This window comes from Chionomys nivalis, chromosome 1 (genome assembly GCF_950005125.1).
Source record: "Chionomys nivalis chromosome 1, mChiNiv1.1, whole genome shotgun sequence".
NCBI classification, from domain to species: domain Eukaryota; kingdom Metazoa; phylum Chordata; class Mammalia; order Rodentia; family Cricetidae; genus Chionomys; species Chionomys nivalis.
This window is the reverse complement of record NC_080086.1, coordinates 67,729,511-67,747,663: the sequence shown is the minus strand read 5'-3', so window position 1 is coordinate 67,747,663 and position 18,153 is coordinate 67,729,511. Positions and strand designations below refer to the sequence as shown.

Here is an 18,153-nt window from a genome sequence, read left to right as displayed (position 1 = left end):
GATGCCCTGATTTCCACACTGCACAGACCTCCAGCTGCTAGGTGAAGAGCATCCTTGAAGTGTAGTTCAGCAAGGCAGCAGACAGGAGAGGGGCTCCTTAAATGGGCAGAGGGTACTGTTGCCATGGCAACTTGTTTCTTTTCAGAGGAAATGGTCCATCTTTCTTCTTTAGCAAACTAACCCCCGCTAAATTAAGTGTCAAAAGAGAACGTGGCTTGCCTCTTGTCCCTAAACATCCCTGTGATTTTTATTCCATCTAGTGCATTTGGTTTGGCTATAACTATTTCTTCTCTAAAAGAGAATTCACTGGGGAGAATGAAAAGCCTTTGACACAGCGTCCTGGCACACTTACAGGTTCTATTTCATGCAATGCTTCACAACAGGGATAGAAAGAGCATAGACTTCTGTCCACATGTGCACACAGCTGGAGATATATACACAACTTTATACATGAAGAGATTGGGCGTGGCAGTTCCAACAGTGGCAAAGCCACAGAACTACCTTCACATCCCAGATCCCTTTGCTCATATTCAGCCCCTAGGGAAGAATCCAGACCCCAAAGCCCTGGGCTTTTTCTGCCCACATGGGCCTGACCTGTTTATTTCTCATCCAGATGATGTCCTTGAGAAGCAGATAGAGGATGGGCTTCTGCGACCAGAGCTCCGGGAAAGGGTCAGCTACGTGCTCCTGAGGAAGCATCGTCACCAAACCAAGAAGCCCATCCACCGCTCCCTTGCAGACATTGGGAAGTCGGTGTCCACTACAAGTGAGTAGGCTATTTGCAGGTGGGCACAGGGCATGTGACCAGGACAGCCCATCTCAGTGGCCGGAAGTCTCTGACTTCATGATCCCTCAGCTTCTTTCTCTGGAAGGCCTGGGGCGGGAGCAGCCAGACTCTGTGTTGTCCCTGACACCAGAGCACAGCAGGTCCTAGGAACAGACGGCTCACAGCCTGTCCTGCACATGGCAACGACTTCAGTCCTTGAAAGGTGTTTTAATGCCTAGATCCCACCCAGGAGCTCTGGATTCTGGTGGTCTGGAGAGCATCCTGGGAAAGAGAGAAAGGTTAGAACGTTCCTAGAGACCCACACAGCACCAGGGAATGCCTATAGGAATGGCTGGGTTTTCCACTAAGCCCCGTCCGCAAGAGAAGCCAGGATTCCCCATAGAAAACAGAACACATGAAGGTGTGGGAGCATTGAGGTCACCTCGAGTGTGCCAGGGCTTGTATACCTGGCTTCTAGTGTCATTATGACCAGCAAAGCCTGGGGCATCTGGGGAAAGCAGACTGTGCACTCTAGAAGACTGTTCACATTGGCTCAGTATTTGAGAAGTCTGAGGGCCCTAGCCCTGGTCGGCCTGGCAGACAAGCACAGGAGCCCGCAAGCGGCAGACTCGGAGAGAAAGGCGGGTCGCCTGCTGCACCTGTGCTGATTTCACCAGCTGTGAATTCTGTCTCCCTTTCCACTGTACAAATATTTACCTGGGTCTTCTGGAAGGTCAGCCAGGGCTCTGAATCACTGGGCTATCTCTCCAGCCCCATTCCCAGGTAATCTATCCACCCTATTCCTCTAAGCATTGTTCTTGGAAGGGAAGCTGTGTCTTGTAGCAGCTTTGTTTAGTCTGAAGTAACTGCATAGCCACTGTGCTAACGAGAGAGGCTGTAGCAGCAAGGACACTGGAGCCACACGCCTTCCCCTCCCCCTTCCAGATCGCAGCTCTGCCAGGAGCCCCTCCGCAGGCCCAGCTCTGCACCGTTCCACCGAGGACCTGAGGATTCGGCACAACACCAGCTACGGACATCTGTGTGAGTGTTCTCTGCTGAGCACTGGCTGTGACAGCTATAGAATGTCCACATATCCACGGGTGGAGAAGGTAGAGCCCAGGGTCCACATATCCACAGGTGGAGAAGGTAGAGCCCAGGGTCCACATATCCACGGGTGGAGAAGGTAGAGCCCAGGGTCCACATATCCATGGGTGGAGAAGGTAGAGCCCAGGGTCCACATATCCATGGGTGGAGAAGGTAGAGCCCAGGGTCCACATATCCACAGGTGGAGAAGGTAGAGCCCAGGGTCCACATATCCACAGGTGGAGAAGGTAGAGCCCAGGGTCCACATATCCACGGGTGGAGAAGGTAGAGCCCAGGGTCCACATATCCATGGGTGGAGAAGGTAGAGCCCAGGGTCCACATATCCATGGGTGGAGAAGGTAGAGCCCAGGGTCCACATATCCACGGGTGGAGAAGGTAGAGCCCAGGGTCCACATATCCACGGGTGGAGAAGGTAGAGCCCAGGGTCCACATATCCACGGGTGGAGAAGGTAGAGCCCAGGGTCCACATATCCATGAGTGGAGAAGGTAGAGCCCAGGATCTAGCCTGCTTAAGACACCACCAGGAGAAACCAGATTTCCCCTGAAACCTAGGCCTGCCCCGATTTACAGCTATAGTAGTCCTTGCTGGACAAGGAGCTCAGCCCAGCCCTGGCATCTCAGCACTGATCTCATGTCCTGGGCACATTGATCTCAGTCAAAACTCTTCTTCACACTATCTCAACCATTCGGGTCTTCTGGTAAGGCAGGCCCCTGGAGCTGGAGGTGCAGCTCGGGAGTAGAGAGCTTGCCTAGCATGTTTGAGCCTCAGCAACACAAAACCGGAAGCAAAACGAGATAGGAACCTGGCTGGATGCAGCAGCTGAGGCAGAAGGATTGCCACAAGCTTGAGGGCAGCCTGGGTTACACAGTGAGTTCCAGGTCAACCCAGGCCACAGAGTGAGACGCTGTCTCAAAACAAACAAAAGAAACATACACCCAAGTTCTTTGCCAAAGGGCACCCAAGACACCCCTCATCACGACAGAGATGAAACATGAACATGGGCAGTAGCAGGTCAGAGGTCACAGACGGGCTATTTTAAGCTCATTTGTGGGGAATAGTCAGGTGAGCTATGGGCACAGTGGCACATAGCTATAATCTCAGAGCTCTGGGGTTGAAAGCAGGAGGATTGAGAGTTTGAATTTCTCTGTCTCTCTCTCTGTCTCTCTCTCTGTCTCTCTGTCTCTCTCTGTCTCTCTCTCTCTCGCTCTCACTCTCGCTCTTGCTCTTTCTCTCTCTCTCTCTCACACACACAGAGAGAGAGAGAGAGAGAGAGAGAGAGAGAGAGAGAGAGAGAGAGAGAGAGAGAGGGAGCCCACCGTTGTCTCTTTGCAGCAGGTGCTTGCCTGGTTTAGCCTTTTCCCTGTTGTCCTAATGTTTGATCCCTCTCAGTACCCCTCACCTACTCCTGGCCTTGTTATTCTTATGTGGCCGACAGGGGGCAGTGGTCAGTAGGCAGAAAGTCACTTTGGAAAGAGTCCGGTGTACTGAGACCCTCTTGTTCAGTGATGTTTAGTGGCACTCCCAGACAGGAGGCGTGAGGAAGTGGTTATTGTTTTGTATGAACTGGATCGTATGTAGCCCGAGTACACAGGGAGCCCAGAGCCCAGATGACGATGGGGACCCTCAGAGAGAAGGAGCCATGCAACCGAACCTTAGAGAACAGAAGAGACAACCACCCTCTTGTTAGAACATCTTGTTAGGGAATGAGCCCAAAGATCAGTGTGAAATAAAGCCAGGGTTGGATCCAGGGGCTTCTAGAAATACGGGGAAACTTCTAGACCCAGGGCACAAACAGCGGTTGATGGGAATTGATGTTGAGGAAAAAATATCACTCAGTTAGCCAAGAGCATAAGGTTCAAAGGTCAGACAAGAGGCGGCCTGGTCAGAAACCCAAAGCCGTCCCTCAGAAGGTAAGGGGCACCCTGGAGATCTGGAAACAGGTGTGCAATGGCGTCAGATTTCTGTCTGAGAAAGAATGAAGAGGCCAGGCCTGTCTTCAGGAATAGAGGGAAAGATGGAAATAGGCCACAACAACTGGTGGGAAGAGGGAGGGAAGGGTAAGGGAGGAGCCCAGACTCCCTCCCAGGGCGTCAAGGGGCCAGTGGTGGGCTGGAGGGAGTGCTGAGCAGAATAAGGTCTGGGGAAGATTTGGTGGAAGATAATGAGCTGGGGTACCAGATGGGGCTGCTCCAAGGTTCTGAAGCTCAAGAGAGATGAAACTTGAGATACATTGTGCGTGTCATCTCACACACATGCATACACACACATGCACACTCATATACACACACACACTCACACACACACACGCGCACACACACACATGCAGACACGCACACACACAGAAGAAGCGATAGGAGTGGCTGTGACTGATGGTGATGAAGTGTGAGATGCTTATCAGGGAATAATAACAAAAACCACCCCACGGAGAATCAAGCAGAAGAGGATTCTGGGAAGTGAGTGGAGGAGAGCAGTGTTCGAGGAGCAAGGACGGCCACAGGCCCAAAGCCAAGCAATCAGGACTGCGCATGCCCACTGGACTACACTGCTCATGGGAAATGGGAATGGCTTCCCGAGGAAGGGGCTCTTGGCAGTTCCTGTGTTGTCTCTGTCTCCCCATAGACTCTGCCAACCTGTTTTTAAAAACTCCAGGAGGCTATAGACGAAACTGGTCTCTTCTTCAAGTTTCAGGCTAGTGGTGCCTGGTATCTAATCTGTAAATACGTCTCTCTCTATGTGTCTTCTCGTTTGAGTCCGTCACTGAGCTGTACCTGGAGTAGACATTTTGGTGAGGGCTAAGAAGGTGGGCTCGGGGCTAGAGTAATGGCTCGGAGATTAAGAGCATTGACTGCTCTTCCAGAGGTCCTGAGTTCAGTTCTCAGCAACCACATGGTGGCTCACAACCATCTATAATGGGATCAGGTGCCCTCTTCTGGCCTGCAGGCAGAACACTGTATACATAATAAATAAAATCTTAAAAAAAAAAAAAAAAAAGAATACCTCTTTAAAAAAAATGAGCACTCATTTTTTTTTTTTTAAGGAATGAGTGGGTGTAGAGCCTGGAATCTAACTGCTTATTCAAGCAAGCTGCCCTTGAAGAGAAAGAGTGGGGATGACAGCTGACTGAGCTGCAGAGCTGAGGGGAGGGGGCCTTGCTGTAGCTCAGGGCCAAGGGCAAAGGACTGGTGTGAGCCTGGCTTCCCCTGATAGGCCTGCTTTCCTGTCTCTCCTAGGTCACGCCCAGAGTAGAAGCATGAATGACATCTCTCACACCCCAAACACAGACCAGGTAGGACAGCGCTGCCCTAGACTCAGAGGTAGGCAGGGAAGGAGGAGGCCTTTGGTGTCAAGAGTGGCGAGCCTTGAGAACCTTTCTCTGCAAGGGACCAGACATCCCCCAGGACTAAGAAGAATATATAAGTAACCCAGGGACATTTCACCATCAGATAGCTCTGGAGAAGAGAAGTCATAAAGACAGAGGATGGGACAGTTTGAGTAGAGGACTTTCCATCTGTTTGACTTTGCCCTGGACAGCTGGTAGTCAGTAGGACTGGAGTGAGACCCCTAAGTGGCCTAGGTTTTAAGGTCTAAGAACAATGAGTTTCCCTGGAGGTCCCCTTGTGGGGAACCTGGAAGCATGGAAGTCTCCTGCACTCTTAGAGACTGGTCCAGTCTCTGAGTGAGGAAGCAGGGCAAAGGGCAAACAGACCATCAGAAGGGACTTCTCTCCACCACCGAAGGTGAAGGCTAGAGGGAGGTCTGGGCAGCTTACCACTAAGTTCCAGCAAAGGAGGCTGGGGTGGGAGCTGCCCCAGGGCTCTTCTCTGACCCTTAGCTCACACAGCAGTGGAGTATCTTAGGGTCAACCAGTGACTGAATCCTACCATCTACGAAGGCATAATTGGTCTTGGGTCAACAAACGTTGAGTCTCATCATCTACAGAGCTGGAGAGAATACTTGGTCTTATTTAGGTCTCTTGATAATTTCTGTGGAAATCATGTTCTCTGAGGTGAGAGTAGGAGCATGCCAAGTCTTCTTGGGTTGTATTTTCCTCCTGGAGCAGCGGAGAAACAAATTCATGAAGAAGATCCCCAAGGACTCAGAAGCCTCCAATGTGCTCGTGGGCGAGGTGGACTTCCTGGACCAGCCATTCATTGCGTTTGTTCGTCTTGTCCAGTCTGCCATGCTGGGAGGGGTGACAGAAGTGCCTGTCCCCACCAGGTGAGTCACTGAAGAGTGCCCCCACACCTGTCTTCAGGGAGCCACTACCCATGCCGGTAGCAGGCAGGGATGTCCTTTAAATTAGTATAGAATGGGGCAAGGTAGTGCGTGTCTTTATTCCCAGCACTCAGCAGAGAGCTCTGTGGGTCTGGGGTCAGCCTGCTTTACACAGAGAGCTCCAGGACAGCCAGGGCAACAGCGAGACCCTCACAAAAGAGAAAGAGGTTGGGGGCGTCAGGAGCCAGGAAGGAAGTTGCTGAGTGGTCCGGGCAGCAGTGCAAATGTAAGGATGCCTATGAGAGGCAGAAGCACAAAATATTTCTTCAGCAAATAAAGTAGTAAAAGGAAGATTCTGAGCTGGTGAGCTGATCTGGTGAGCCAGTGAGGTGATCTGGTGAGCCAGTGAGGTGATCTGGTGAGCTGATCTGGTGAGCTGGAGAGCTGATCTGGTGAGATGATTTGGTGATCTAGTGAGCTGTTCTGGTGAGCTGGTGAGCTGTTCTGGTGAGCCGGTGAACTATTTTGGTGAGCTGATCTGGTGATCTGGTGAACTGTTTGGTGAGCTGATCTGGTGAGCTGGTGAGCTGTTTTGGTGAGCTGATCTGGCGAGCAGGTGAGCTGATCTGGTGAGCAGGTGAGCTGATCTGATGGGTAAAGGCGCTTGTCACTAAGCCAGACAATCTGAATTTAATTCTTGGAGATCACACGATGAAAGGAGAGAACTGAGTCCTGTAAATTGTCTTCTAAACCTCCACATTTGCTGTGGCGTGTGTGCCATGGCACATGCGTGTGTGTGTGTGGCACGTACACACACACTAACTAGCTAAATAAATAAACATAGAAAGGAAGAGCCAGGTATTGCGGCACTTACCTGCAGTCCCAGTACTTGGGAGGTGGAGGCAGGAAGATCAGGAGTTCAAAGTCATCCTTGACTACATAAAAAATTTGAGCCTGGATTATGTGAGACCCTGTCTCAAAAACGCAAAAACAAACAAACCAGTAATAGGAGGTGGAGCATGACTCAGTGGTTAATGGCACCTGCTGCTCTTGCAGAGGACCTGAGTTCAGTTCGCAGCACCCATGTTGACTGGCTCATAATCACCTGTAACTCCAGTTCAGGGGATTCAGTGCCCTCTTCTGGACTCAGAAAGCACTGCACTTGGGTGCACATACTTCCCTACAGATATACACATAATTAAATATAATAATGATAATGATTAGTTTTAAAATATTCAAAAGAGGGAAGGTAAAAAGTTAATAATGGAGACATTGAAGGCCAAAGGATTCTTCTCTTCATTTGTTTCTATTTTTCCCTCTTTGTTCTTCCTCCTCCATCTTCTTTGCAGGTTTCTGTTTATTCTTCTAGGACCTTCTGGGAGAGCAAAGTCCTATAATGAGATTGGCCGAGCCATTGCAACCCTCATGGTGGATGATGTAAGTGAGACTATGAAGCAGGCACTGAGTGCTCATAGCTGTGGAACTGGCACGGCCTCCCCTGCTGCCCAGCATCACCAGCTATCTAACAAGCACAGCTGAGCCCCTGCTGTGCACCAGGGACCTAAGGATCATGAGATTCAGGGAAGAGACCAGACCCTCTCATGCAGGAGCACTATCTGAGAGGGACAGATCTGTAATAATGAGATTATTATTATATTATTATATAATATATTATTATAAATGATAAAAAATAAAATCAATCATGCATTAGCCTGCCTGGGGGAACTGAGACACACACTGCCAGACAAAAAGCCAAGGGTGAGCAGGAAGCAGGTAGACTAGCAAGATCTTGGGATGCTAGCCTTCTGGACAAGGGAAGTGATGAAGCTCAGAGAAGCTGAATGGAGGCACAGCAGCGTAAGCTCAGTGTGCGAGTTCCCCAAGGGCAACCCCAGTGAGATGAGCCTAAAGGTCCTGCTCCATCTCCAGAGTGAATGGGAGGCTAGAGGTCTTTAAACACAAACAAACCCAGAAAATCTGTCTTTCTGTAACCTGGCCCTCCTAGGGGGAAAGTCTGGGCTCTGGAGAGATTTCCTCATATGCTTACTCTGTGGAAACAGAAATGCAAGGTCAAAGAATGCAACAGAAGTCCTGCAGAGGTGTTCCCCGGGTCGGCGTCTAGGCCGAGTGCACCCAGGCTCCTTGGCTCTTACTCAAAGACTTGAGATAAAGCTGCACAAAGATTTGAAGAAGCAGCAGGGAGACTTGATTCAAAGCAAAGCAATAGGACAGGTCGGGCACACCATCAAGAGTAACAGCGGCACATGAACGAGGGTACAGGGGACCCCCGTTATTGTTGGGGCCTTCTTTGTATGGTATTCAAGAGAAGAGGGATGTATCTGGGTGGATTTTTTTTAAATATTTGTTTATTATGTATACAATATTCTGTCTGTGTGTGTGCCTGCAGGCCAGAAGAGGGCACCAGACCTCATTACAGATGGTCGTGAGCCACCATGTGGTTGCTGGGAATTGAACTCAGGATCTTTGGAAGAGCAGGCAGTGCTCTTAACCGCTGAGCCATTTCTCCAGCCCCTGGGTGGATATTTTAAGTGACAGATTAAATTGCACGATCATTTTCCTGTCGTGAATGTCCCTTCCCAGAACATGTCTGATTTTGATTATATGCACACCCATCTTTGCACAGGTATAAGTAGAGGAGTCTCCCTAAAGGTTCACTTGGAGGACACGGTTTGACTAATTACACAAAACCAGTTCAGGCCGGATGGATCTCCCTACTTTCTTACCCCCACACAAGGAGAGAACCACTGAACAGACTCGATCTGTGTTTGGCTGTTAAGGGGAGGAGACAATTCCATCCTTTGGAGTGGAGTATGCGGACGACTCAGGGCACATGGGGGCTAATAAGCTGCTAGGTGCACGTGTGAAAGGGTGTGTGTGTGTGTGTGTGTGTGTGTGTGTGTAGTAAAGGTCCTAGGATGCCGAGTGTACTACTAATAGTGAGTGTGCTGGGCAGTGGTAGTGCATGTTTTTAATCCCAGCACTCAGGAGGCGGAGTCAGGCGAACACCTGTGAGTTCAAGGCAAGCTACAGTCTACAGAGAGAGTTCCAGGACAGCCAGGGCTACACAGAGAAACCCTGTCTTGAAAAATAAATAAATAAGAGAAAGGAAGGAAGGGAGGGAGGGATAGAGGGAGGGAGGAAGGAAGGAAGGAAGGAAGGAAGGAAGGAAGGAAGGAAGGAAGGAAGGAAGGAAGAAAGATTGATAAGCATATTCCCTATGCTTGCCTGCCTCTAAAATATTACAGCAACCTGGGTTTCAGATCTGAGATGACTGCCTGTTCTAAGAACAGGTTCTTTCCTATTGTCCCCGATTTCCTCTCCTGCCATTTGTCCTTATCTACCCACTGAAATCAAGCCGGCGTCCGGAGCAATGACTCCTTTAAACATAGTGGTGATGTGCTCACTCAGAGGAAGGGAGAGCTGAGCCCTCTTTCTCCTTCCTCATCCCTCACCAGCTCTTCAGCGACGTGGCATATAAAGCCCGGAACCGAGAAGACCTCATTGCAGGAATTGATGAATTTCTAGATGAGGTCATTGTCCTTCCCCCTGGAGAATGGGATCCAAACATCAGAATTGAGCCACCCAAGAAAGTTCCCTCCGCTGACAAGAGGTGTGTGCTAAGGATGAGAACAACAGAGGGCGCTCCACATCGGCGCTTTATTCTCTTCCTAAGAAATCAGAAGCCAGCAGGGCCACCTGTGAACAACTGTAAAGCCGGGTGGGAGTCCCTGTAGGGGGAGGGGTATTGTTGAATTCATGTCAGAATATGTGTGGGTGCATATGTGGAAGCCTGAGGTTGCTGCCCGGAAATTTTTCTTCATTGCTCTTCACCTTATGCATTGAGACAGTCTCTCAGTGATCCCAGCGCTGGTAGATTTGGCTAGTCTTGTTCGTTCTGGGTTTTCCCTGTGCTGGAATTACAAGTGGCTGGCTTGTCCACCTGACCTGCACATGGCTTCTGGGAATCCCAGTTCTTGTCTTCTTGTTTGTGTGGCAAATGCTTTAATAACTGAGCCATCTCCCCACCTCCGTCTTCACTTCCCCTGCTATTTAAGTTATTAAAGTTTTGTTGTTGTTCTTGGAGGGGAAGGGGACAGTCTTGAGGGGCTGGGCCCTTCCCAGCATTGAGAGCCCTGCTCTCCCCCATCCCCAACTTTCTCTTTCAGGAAATCTGTGTTCTCTTTGGCAGAGCTGGGCCATATGAACGGCTCTGCGGGCGGAGGCGGTGCCTCGGCTGGCGGAGGTGGCGGTGGCGGAGGGGCAGGAGGCAGCGGGGCCGGCGGAGTGGGCAGTGGAGACGAGGCTGAGATGCCAGCTGTGCATGAAATCGGGGAGGAGCTGATCTGGACCGGAAGGTGCCCGCTCCATGCCCGGCAGAGAACCTACAGTCTTGAACCCTCTCTTCCTCCGGTCCCGTTAGTGATCCTTCCGCTGCTCTGTGCAGCGCCTTCTAGGGACGGGGTCTGACCACTGCAATCTTCCCGAACTCTAGCGAAGCCCCTCTTGGGTCTTGAGAAGAGTTGTGTGCGGTGAAAGGAACAGAGGACCCCGCCCATGAGGAAGGAGCCCAAACTTTTCTCTAGACCTCCTTTGGTACCCGTGTCGGAAACAGTGTACCACAAGCAAGATAGTGTAAAACTACTGAAATCCGTTTTCACACAGGTAGAAATGGAGACGTCAGCAGGGAGCAGGGCCATGGTGGACCCTACCTGTAATTCCAGCACTGGGGAGACCAAAGCAGGAGGATTGTTGCAAATTCCAAGCCTGGGTTATAATGTGGGACCCTGTCTCAACCCTGGCCTCTAAATAAAGATGCCAGCAAGGCACCACTGCCTTTGGGCTTATGGGCAGAGCCTCCTCGGAGTTCTAATGGCAGCTGAGAGTCTTATGGCTGTCCTTAGCTTGGCAGTTGCTTCCCCCGGTTTTTGTCTGTGATGTTACATGGCTTTTTGAGACCCCGGGTGTGTGTTCGGGTAGTATTGCCGTTTCTCTAACAGCTGACTCAAAGCCCACTCTTCGTGGCTTCACTGTAACTTAATTATATCAGCAAAAACCTTTTTTTGTAGTCTCATGTAACACAAGCTGACCTCAAACTTGCTACAGCTGAGGATGACCTTGAACTGACGATGCTCCTAAGCCACCCTCTACTGAGCTGAACTCACAGGCACCGCCATGCTTGGGTTATAATCCAGGGCTTCATGCACAGTAGACAAGCCCTCTACCAACCGAGCTGCGTTCCCAACCCGAAGGCTTTCCAAATAGAATCATAGTCACAGCGCCAGGGGTTGAAGGCTTAATGTATCTCTTTAAAAGAAGTACAATCCAATATATAACAGTGTCATTTAAAATCTTAGCATTATTTAAAGGCTTCGTTTTTCTCTTCTTTGAGGGGAACAAGAGAAAACTGTCCTGGTCTGAGTCATCTGGCTGCTCCTGGAGTGGCCCGGGTTGACTGAGATTTAGGACAAGGCTCTGTGTGAACAATGACTTTGGGGACAGAGCTGTGGGCTGTGCCTTAGTTTCTCACTGTGAAAAGCACTCTGATGAGAGCGACGTAAAGGAGGAAGGGTTTGTTCTGGCTTGAAGTTCAGGCTACCTACCACTCATCATGCTGGGGGACGTCAAAGCCGCAAGAGCTTGAGGGAACCAGTCACATCGCAGCCACAGTCAGGCAGCGGAACAGTAAATACGTGTTTGTTCTCATCTGACTTTTCCCATTCAGTCCCAGATGCCCTGCCCGGGGAGCAGCCTCTCCCTCAGTCAAGACAAGTCTTCCAGATCAGTTGGCAAAGTCAGGACAACCCCCAGCAGGCATACCCCGAGACCCATCTCCCAAATGAGTCTAGAGTCTGTGGAGTTGGCAGCTAACACTCACCATTACGTGTTATATGGGTCGGGCTGGTTAGGGACACGAGGAAGACCATCACGGCGGGATATTCCCATCAGAACGTCCTTCTCTTGAACAGTTGGAGTCCAGCTCCAGCCGCCCCAGCATGGATGGTGCTGACTGCAAACTTCCAGACTGACAAGAGTCATGTCTGATCCTCAGTGCTCTGGTAGAACGACTGTTAACTCCATCCACCCTGCTCCTCACCCCAGACTCCGTGGGGCCCTTAGGTCACTCACGCCCCTCCTGGTGTCTGTAGAGGAAAGCGGTCTCCTGCCTGTCTGTCTCAAGCAGGTTCTTTGGGGGACTACGCCTGGACGTCAAACGGAAGTTGCCCTGGTTCCCAAGTGACTTCTATGATGGCTTCCACATCCAGTCCATCTCTGCAGTTCTCTTCATCTACCTGGGCTGTATCACCAATGCCATCACCTTTGGTGGACTTCTGGGGGATGCCACGGACAATTATCAGGTGAGCACGAGCTGGGGACAGACCAGTAAACATCAGTCAAGTTTATTGCCACGTGGTGGCCATAAAGAGTTTCATTTTGTATTCCCAGCACCAAGGTTATGTAACAGGGACAGTCATGACTCAGATACAGCTGTATCACCAAAGCCAACCCCAGCAAGGGTGACGGCACACAAAAACTGGAAACCTGGAGTTCACTGCACAGCCTGCGGGCAGCTCAACAGGGTGAAAAGTGTCCTTTTAAGTTGGCTCAACTGTCCTGAGCCTCCTGCGGGCAGCTCAACAGGGTGAAGAGTGTCCTTTTAAGTTGGCTCAACTGTCCTGAGCCTCCTGCGGGCATCTCAGTTTGTCTAAGATTATTACTCAGCAGGCCTTATACTTGATGTCTGCATGGTGTGGGACTGACTAGTGTAGCTGTTCAGATTCAGGGACTTCCTGAAGCCGTTGAATTGTCTGCTTTCTGAACTTGAGGAGCTTCCCTGCAGGATGGGAAGCTTCACCTCCCTTCCCAATGGGTTGTTTTACCCCCCTGTAAAACTCCTGCATCCTGATGACTTTCCCTCCAAGACAGAAGGTGTCAGTTTCACAAGAAACTGCAGTACAACAGCCTCTTCTGCCTCCTGCTTTCTCACGTGACAGGGAGTAATGGAGAGCTTCCTGGGCACTGCCATGGCTGGTGCCTTGTTCTGCCTCTTCTCGGGGCAGCCCCTCATCATCCTCAGCAGCACGGGGCCCATTCTCATCTTCGAGAAGCTCCTCTTTGACTTCAGCAAGTAGGTACCACATGGTAGGCTCCATGACTACTCTTGAAATTGAGGCAGTCAGCTACGGTGAGGGCGGAGCATAGGTCCAGGCTGGGTGGGGTTTGAGGGGTAGGAGGATGGAGGGGGCATGTGAGGAGGGGCATCTTCAGCTGTAGTTGGTGGTTGGTTTCTTCTGATTCCTATAAATTGCCTTGAAGTCATCTGAGTGCAGATTAGCACTTAGGGAGCAAGCCAGGCCACATCACTGCTCACTGGAAAGTCGGTGTGGTAGAAACAGAGCCTTGGACAGGTGCCTTACGGATTTGGACCGGACCATTTCCTAAGGTGGCTCCAGACCATTCAGCTTAAAATCTCCTCCAAGCACCAAGGTCTTAGCAGCTTCTTTTTTTTTTTGTTTTTTTTTTTGTTTTTTTTTGTTTTGTTTTGTTTTGTTTTGTTTTTCGAGACAGGGTTTCTCTGTGGTTTTGGAGCCTATCCTGGAACTAGCTCTGTAGACCAGGCTGGTCTCGAACTCACAGAGATCCGCCTGCCTCTGCCTCCCAAGTGCTGGGATTAAAGGCGTGCGCCACCACCGCCCGGCCTTAGCAGCTTCTTGACACTCAGAGAAGTCCTGTCCTAGAATTTTCAAAGACCAGGCACCCCCAGGGCTGGGGAGGAGGCTCAGTCAGTAAAGTTCTTGTCCCGTATGCATGAGGACCTGAGTTCAGTCCCCAGAAGTCACCCACACGTAAAATCTGGTGTCACATGCTTATAATCCTGGAGCTTGGGGGTGGAGATGTTTGGCTCCCTGGGACTCCCTGAAGGGACAGACTCTGGCCAGCTCAAGCATTGTGAGCACAGCTCTGGCAGGCCTTGCCCTTCTCTTCCATTCTCTCTGCCTTTGTAGAAACCAGTAGATTGCATTCCTGAGACTAGCCACCAAGGTCTAGTCCCTTATTTAGCCACGTTGTCCTCCTGAGGCTGAGATCCAGCTATCAAAGTATTGAAGCCCAGCAATCAGAAGCCCCCACTGATTCACCCAGTTAACACGCCCAATTAAAATTAAACACCTCATCCAAATGTGGGGTTTCCCCCTTTATCTTTATAGACCACAATTTGCCTGTGGGCCACATCTGTCTCCTCTCTAGCCAGAGGCGGACCTCTGTCTGTCTACCCTCCCTGAGACAAATGTCCCCGCCACCTCTCCCTTGTTCCCTTCCCCTTCTCTCCTGTCCTCAATCTCCTGTCTTTTTCTCTTATTCCCTGTCCTCTGTCCCCCTGGGGCAAATAAATCTCCTCTGTGATGAGAACCCGGCCTCAGGGGTGCTGAGTAGACACTTTTCCTTTTACTCTCTACCTGTGCGTACAATATACACACAAACCCACAAATACATGTGCATGCAACACACATAAGCACACACACACACAGATCAGGCAGCCCAATCTGGAATAGTCCCTGTCCTATCCTTTCTCAGTCCTTAGACAGGCATCCATGCTACAAAGAGGTATGAGCCACTCTGGGCGGGACTGGGGAGCCAAACCCAGGAGGTCGCTCTCTTCGCTTTGCCATCCAGGGCCAATGGCCTGGACTACATGGAGTTCCGCCTCTGGATTGGCCTGCACTCAGCCATCCAGTGCCTTATCCTGGTGGCCACAGATGCCAGCTTTATCATCAAGTATATCACCCGCTTCACCGAAGAGGGCTTCTCCACCCTCATCAGTTTCATCTTCATCTACGACGCCATCAAAAAGATGATTGGTGCCTTCAGCTACTATCCCATTAACACGGACTTCAAGCCTGACTCCATCACCACCTACAGATGCGAGTGTGTGGCTCCTGACACAGGTAATCCCCGATGTGCTCTGCCCCCCACTCCCTACCGCAGCTCTCAGTGCAGGAGGGGAGCTCATCTGGAGGGGCTGTTTAGCCAGGTGCTCACTGTCCCGAAGGAGCAAATGTTGGACCTTTGTTTATTGAAACAGCGTCTGCCTATGTAACCAAGGCTGGCCTTGGTTGTGGTACCCAGACTGGCTTTGAAATTCACAATGCTAATTGCAGAGTCTTGACCCTAATTTTTGGAAAGAATTTGAGGGGATGATAGCTCCAGTAAAAGCCACCACACGGCTGTGGTCAAAGCAACCAGGGTTGTAATCAGGAAGCTGCAGGGTACTTCGTGAAAGAGCAAGGCATGATTTACCGAACAGGGGCTGGGGTGGAGGTTATTCCTGTCAGTAATACTGCCCAAGTTGGGGTAGATCTGATGATCCCTCCCAGTGCCATTAAAACATGGTAACTTGCCTCAACACACCACTGCCAATGTGGTTACAAGCTTTATAAAGCGAGACCAACCCAGGGGACAAACATCCCTACTACAGTCAGGGTGGAGGCCTTGCCAGTCATGCTGTTGGAAGAGCTGGGGAAACTGGCCTCATTCAGCCTCCTAGGCATATGAATGGGTTGAGGGGATTGTCATAAAGGACCTCATCTACCCTCTGGGACCACAGGATGTGGAATGAGAATTGAGGAGAAGTTCCAGGAAGCCAGCTGCTGCTGGTTTAGGGAAGAATTTACAGTGGGGAGAGCTCGTGAGAGCTACCAACCCCCTACTGTCTGGCATGCATGTGCCAATGGTATTTAAAGGACCCCAGCACCGAGTGGACTGGAGCAAACAACTGGCCACTCTAATAATAAAGTCTCAGTGTCGTTCATGTGTTGTTGCTTTCTGACCAAAGAAATCATCATCTGCAAAGTGAAGGCCTCCTCAGATTGGGATGTCCGTCACAGTCAGAACCACGCCCCTAAGAGCAGCTAGCGGGATGAACCTAGAGGGCCCAAGAGAATGCAGGGTAGGGTGCAAGACCGACCCAAGCACCACTATACTGGCCTGGCAGAAAGCAAACTGAGGCTCAGTTTCCCTGACTGTCAAAGAGTAATCAGTGTTTATTAGAGATGCCTGCAAGGTTTTCAAATTAGTAGATATTAGAGTTGCTCAATCCCTTAGCTTAATGACAACAATAATAATAGTAATAATCAAAAGAATTGACCATGCCAGGTGAATTAGCATACACTTCTAATTCCACCACTTGAGAGTCAGAAGGAAGTGGATCTTTGTGAGTTCAAGACCAGGCTGGTCTACATAGGAATTTCCAGACTAGTCAAGGCTATGTACTGAGACCCTGCCTTAAAAAAAAAAATGATTTTGTCAGCTGATATTCTGCATTGCAAGTATGGGATCCTACTCCAGCCTGTGTCTCTCGTAAGATACTCTTCCTGCTAGGGGTGGTATCACACCTCCCCTTATCGCTCTGATTTTTGGAAAGAAGTCTATCTAGGCTTAGCTTTTCTCTCTCTTTTCTTTTTTCTAGTCTTAGCTTTGAGTTGTTCTATTAAACAGTGAGAGGTGAGATTTACCCTTTGACTGGGTCCTTGTCTAAATTCCTAAAGAGGTCCTACCACAGGCCCTTTTGATTCTGCGGGATGGGGGCTTTTTGGATCCAGTCCACACACTGGGTATAACCCTGCCTTCTAGAAACACATACGTCCTTGTCTCTTTTTAGAAATAGCTCCAATCCTGGGGTCCTGCAAGGAGCTTTGTCTACTCAGTGAACCATCTGTTTACCTAGGGGTGCCCTGTGAATGGGGGCTGGAGCATAGTCAGTGAGCTTCAGAGGGCATCCTAAAGCTTGCCTGTTTCTGAATTACTTCCCATCATTCTCGCCTGGATACCTGATTATCTTGAGTCATCTTCATGGTTCTGAGTGCATGATCCCAAGCCTGGCAGTATCAGCACCAACTAGGAACTTATCAGAAATACAGAACCGTGGGTTCCAACCCCAGACCTGAGCCTAGAAACTCTGGGATAGAGCCCAGCTGGCTATGCACAGACAAGCCTTCCAAAGGCTTCTACTGCTCCCTCCCCAAGTCTGAAAATCTTTGCTTTACTGAGCTGTAATTAACCACTGATCCCACAAGATCTCTCCACAGAGAATAAACGAGCCGTGTCATTGCCAGGTCACTTTCATTAGGAGAAATGAGGTGGCAAAGGTCTGGACATGAGCAGGCGAGGGCAGTGGGGAAGTGATGGGGTTTTGTTCCCCGTTCATGTGCCACCTACCAACTAACTGCTGTTTCCCTAGCTTAGCTACACAGCCCAGTCTAACGATGGTACACCACCCTTCTCTCACGTTCTTTCTCACACAAGCTTGCTTGGGACACTATCTTTTTCTATTTAATTTTTTTCCATGGTAACTGATTTGTATTCTGTTTATGGATGCTGCAAATGCTGACTTGGCCGCTCTCAACTTTAAGTGAGTACCACTCTGTGTACACTAGAATTGTACAATATTTGATACTTGGACCTTTCTGGAATTTTCCACACTATAGCTCTTACATCTCTTGTAGGGTTTCACTTCTTGCTATAAAAGAATTGACAAGTCCAAGTAGAAGACATCGAGATGTCTGGCCTGAAGACCCTGGGTGCTGAGGCTCTTGAGCAGCAGAATGAATAGTCTCTACAGGGGCTTCTTGCCTGGCTTCTCTATCCATAGCGTTAACTGGGCATCGTCTTTCCTTGTGAGGAGAGGCAATAGATTACCTGATTTCCCGTGAGGAGGCTTTCTTCAGGATGGTTTTTAGGAAGCAATGCCCTTGGCACTGTTCTGCCCGGGGTCAACACTGACCCAGCTGGCCCAGAAGCAACCGGGTTCTGTGATCATATCCAGCCCTGTGGACAGCTTGCTAGAGGCTGGGTGAGGTCTCAGGATCAGGGTCTTTTCACTGGGTGGTAGCCAGCCAGCAGAAACAAACAAGTATTCTGCAACATTTCAGATAATAGCAGCAACAGCCCCTGTCCCCTAAACCTGCCATTGAGGAGGAGGAAGGGAGGAAGCCAGGCTCCCCTCCACCTATGTAGTCCAGAGAGTGGGCAAGCAGTGGTCTTCCAAAGCCAA

The 18,153-nt window shown here is 50.2% G+C and overlaps 1 protein-coding gene across 1 annotated transcript in view; it reads left to right on the top strand.

The window, feature by feature from the left end:
- Slc4a5 (solute carrier family 4 member 5) overlaps positions 1 to 18,153 on the top strand; it is an 81,554-nt gene that overhangs the window by 34,051 nt on the left and 29,350 nt on the right. Inside the window, exons 5-14 of the mRNA XM_057761107.1 lie at positions 614 to 766; positions 1,712 to 1,807; positions 5,102 to 5,157; positions 5,932 to 6,089; positions 7,436 to 7,523; positions 9,563 to 9,717; positions 10,274 to 10,462; positions 12,289 to 12,463; positions 13,100 to 13,233; positions 14,778 to 15,049. Coding sequence (XP_057617090.1) covers positions 614 to 766; positions 1,712 to 1,807; positions 5,102 to 5,157; positions 5,932 to 6,089; positions 7,436 to 7,523; positions 9,563 to 9,717; positions 10,274 to 10,462; positions 12,289 to 12,463; positions 13,100 to 13,233; positions 14,778 to 15,049 — 1,476 coding nt within the window. The remainder of the gene's footprint in view (positions 1 to 613; positions 767 to 1,711; positions 1,808 to 5,101; positions 5,158 to 5,931; positions 6,090 to 7,435; positions 7,524 to 9,562; positions 9,718 to 10,273; positions 10,463 to 12,288; positions 12,464 to 13,099; positions 13,234 to 14,777; positions 15,050 to 18,153) is intronic.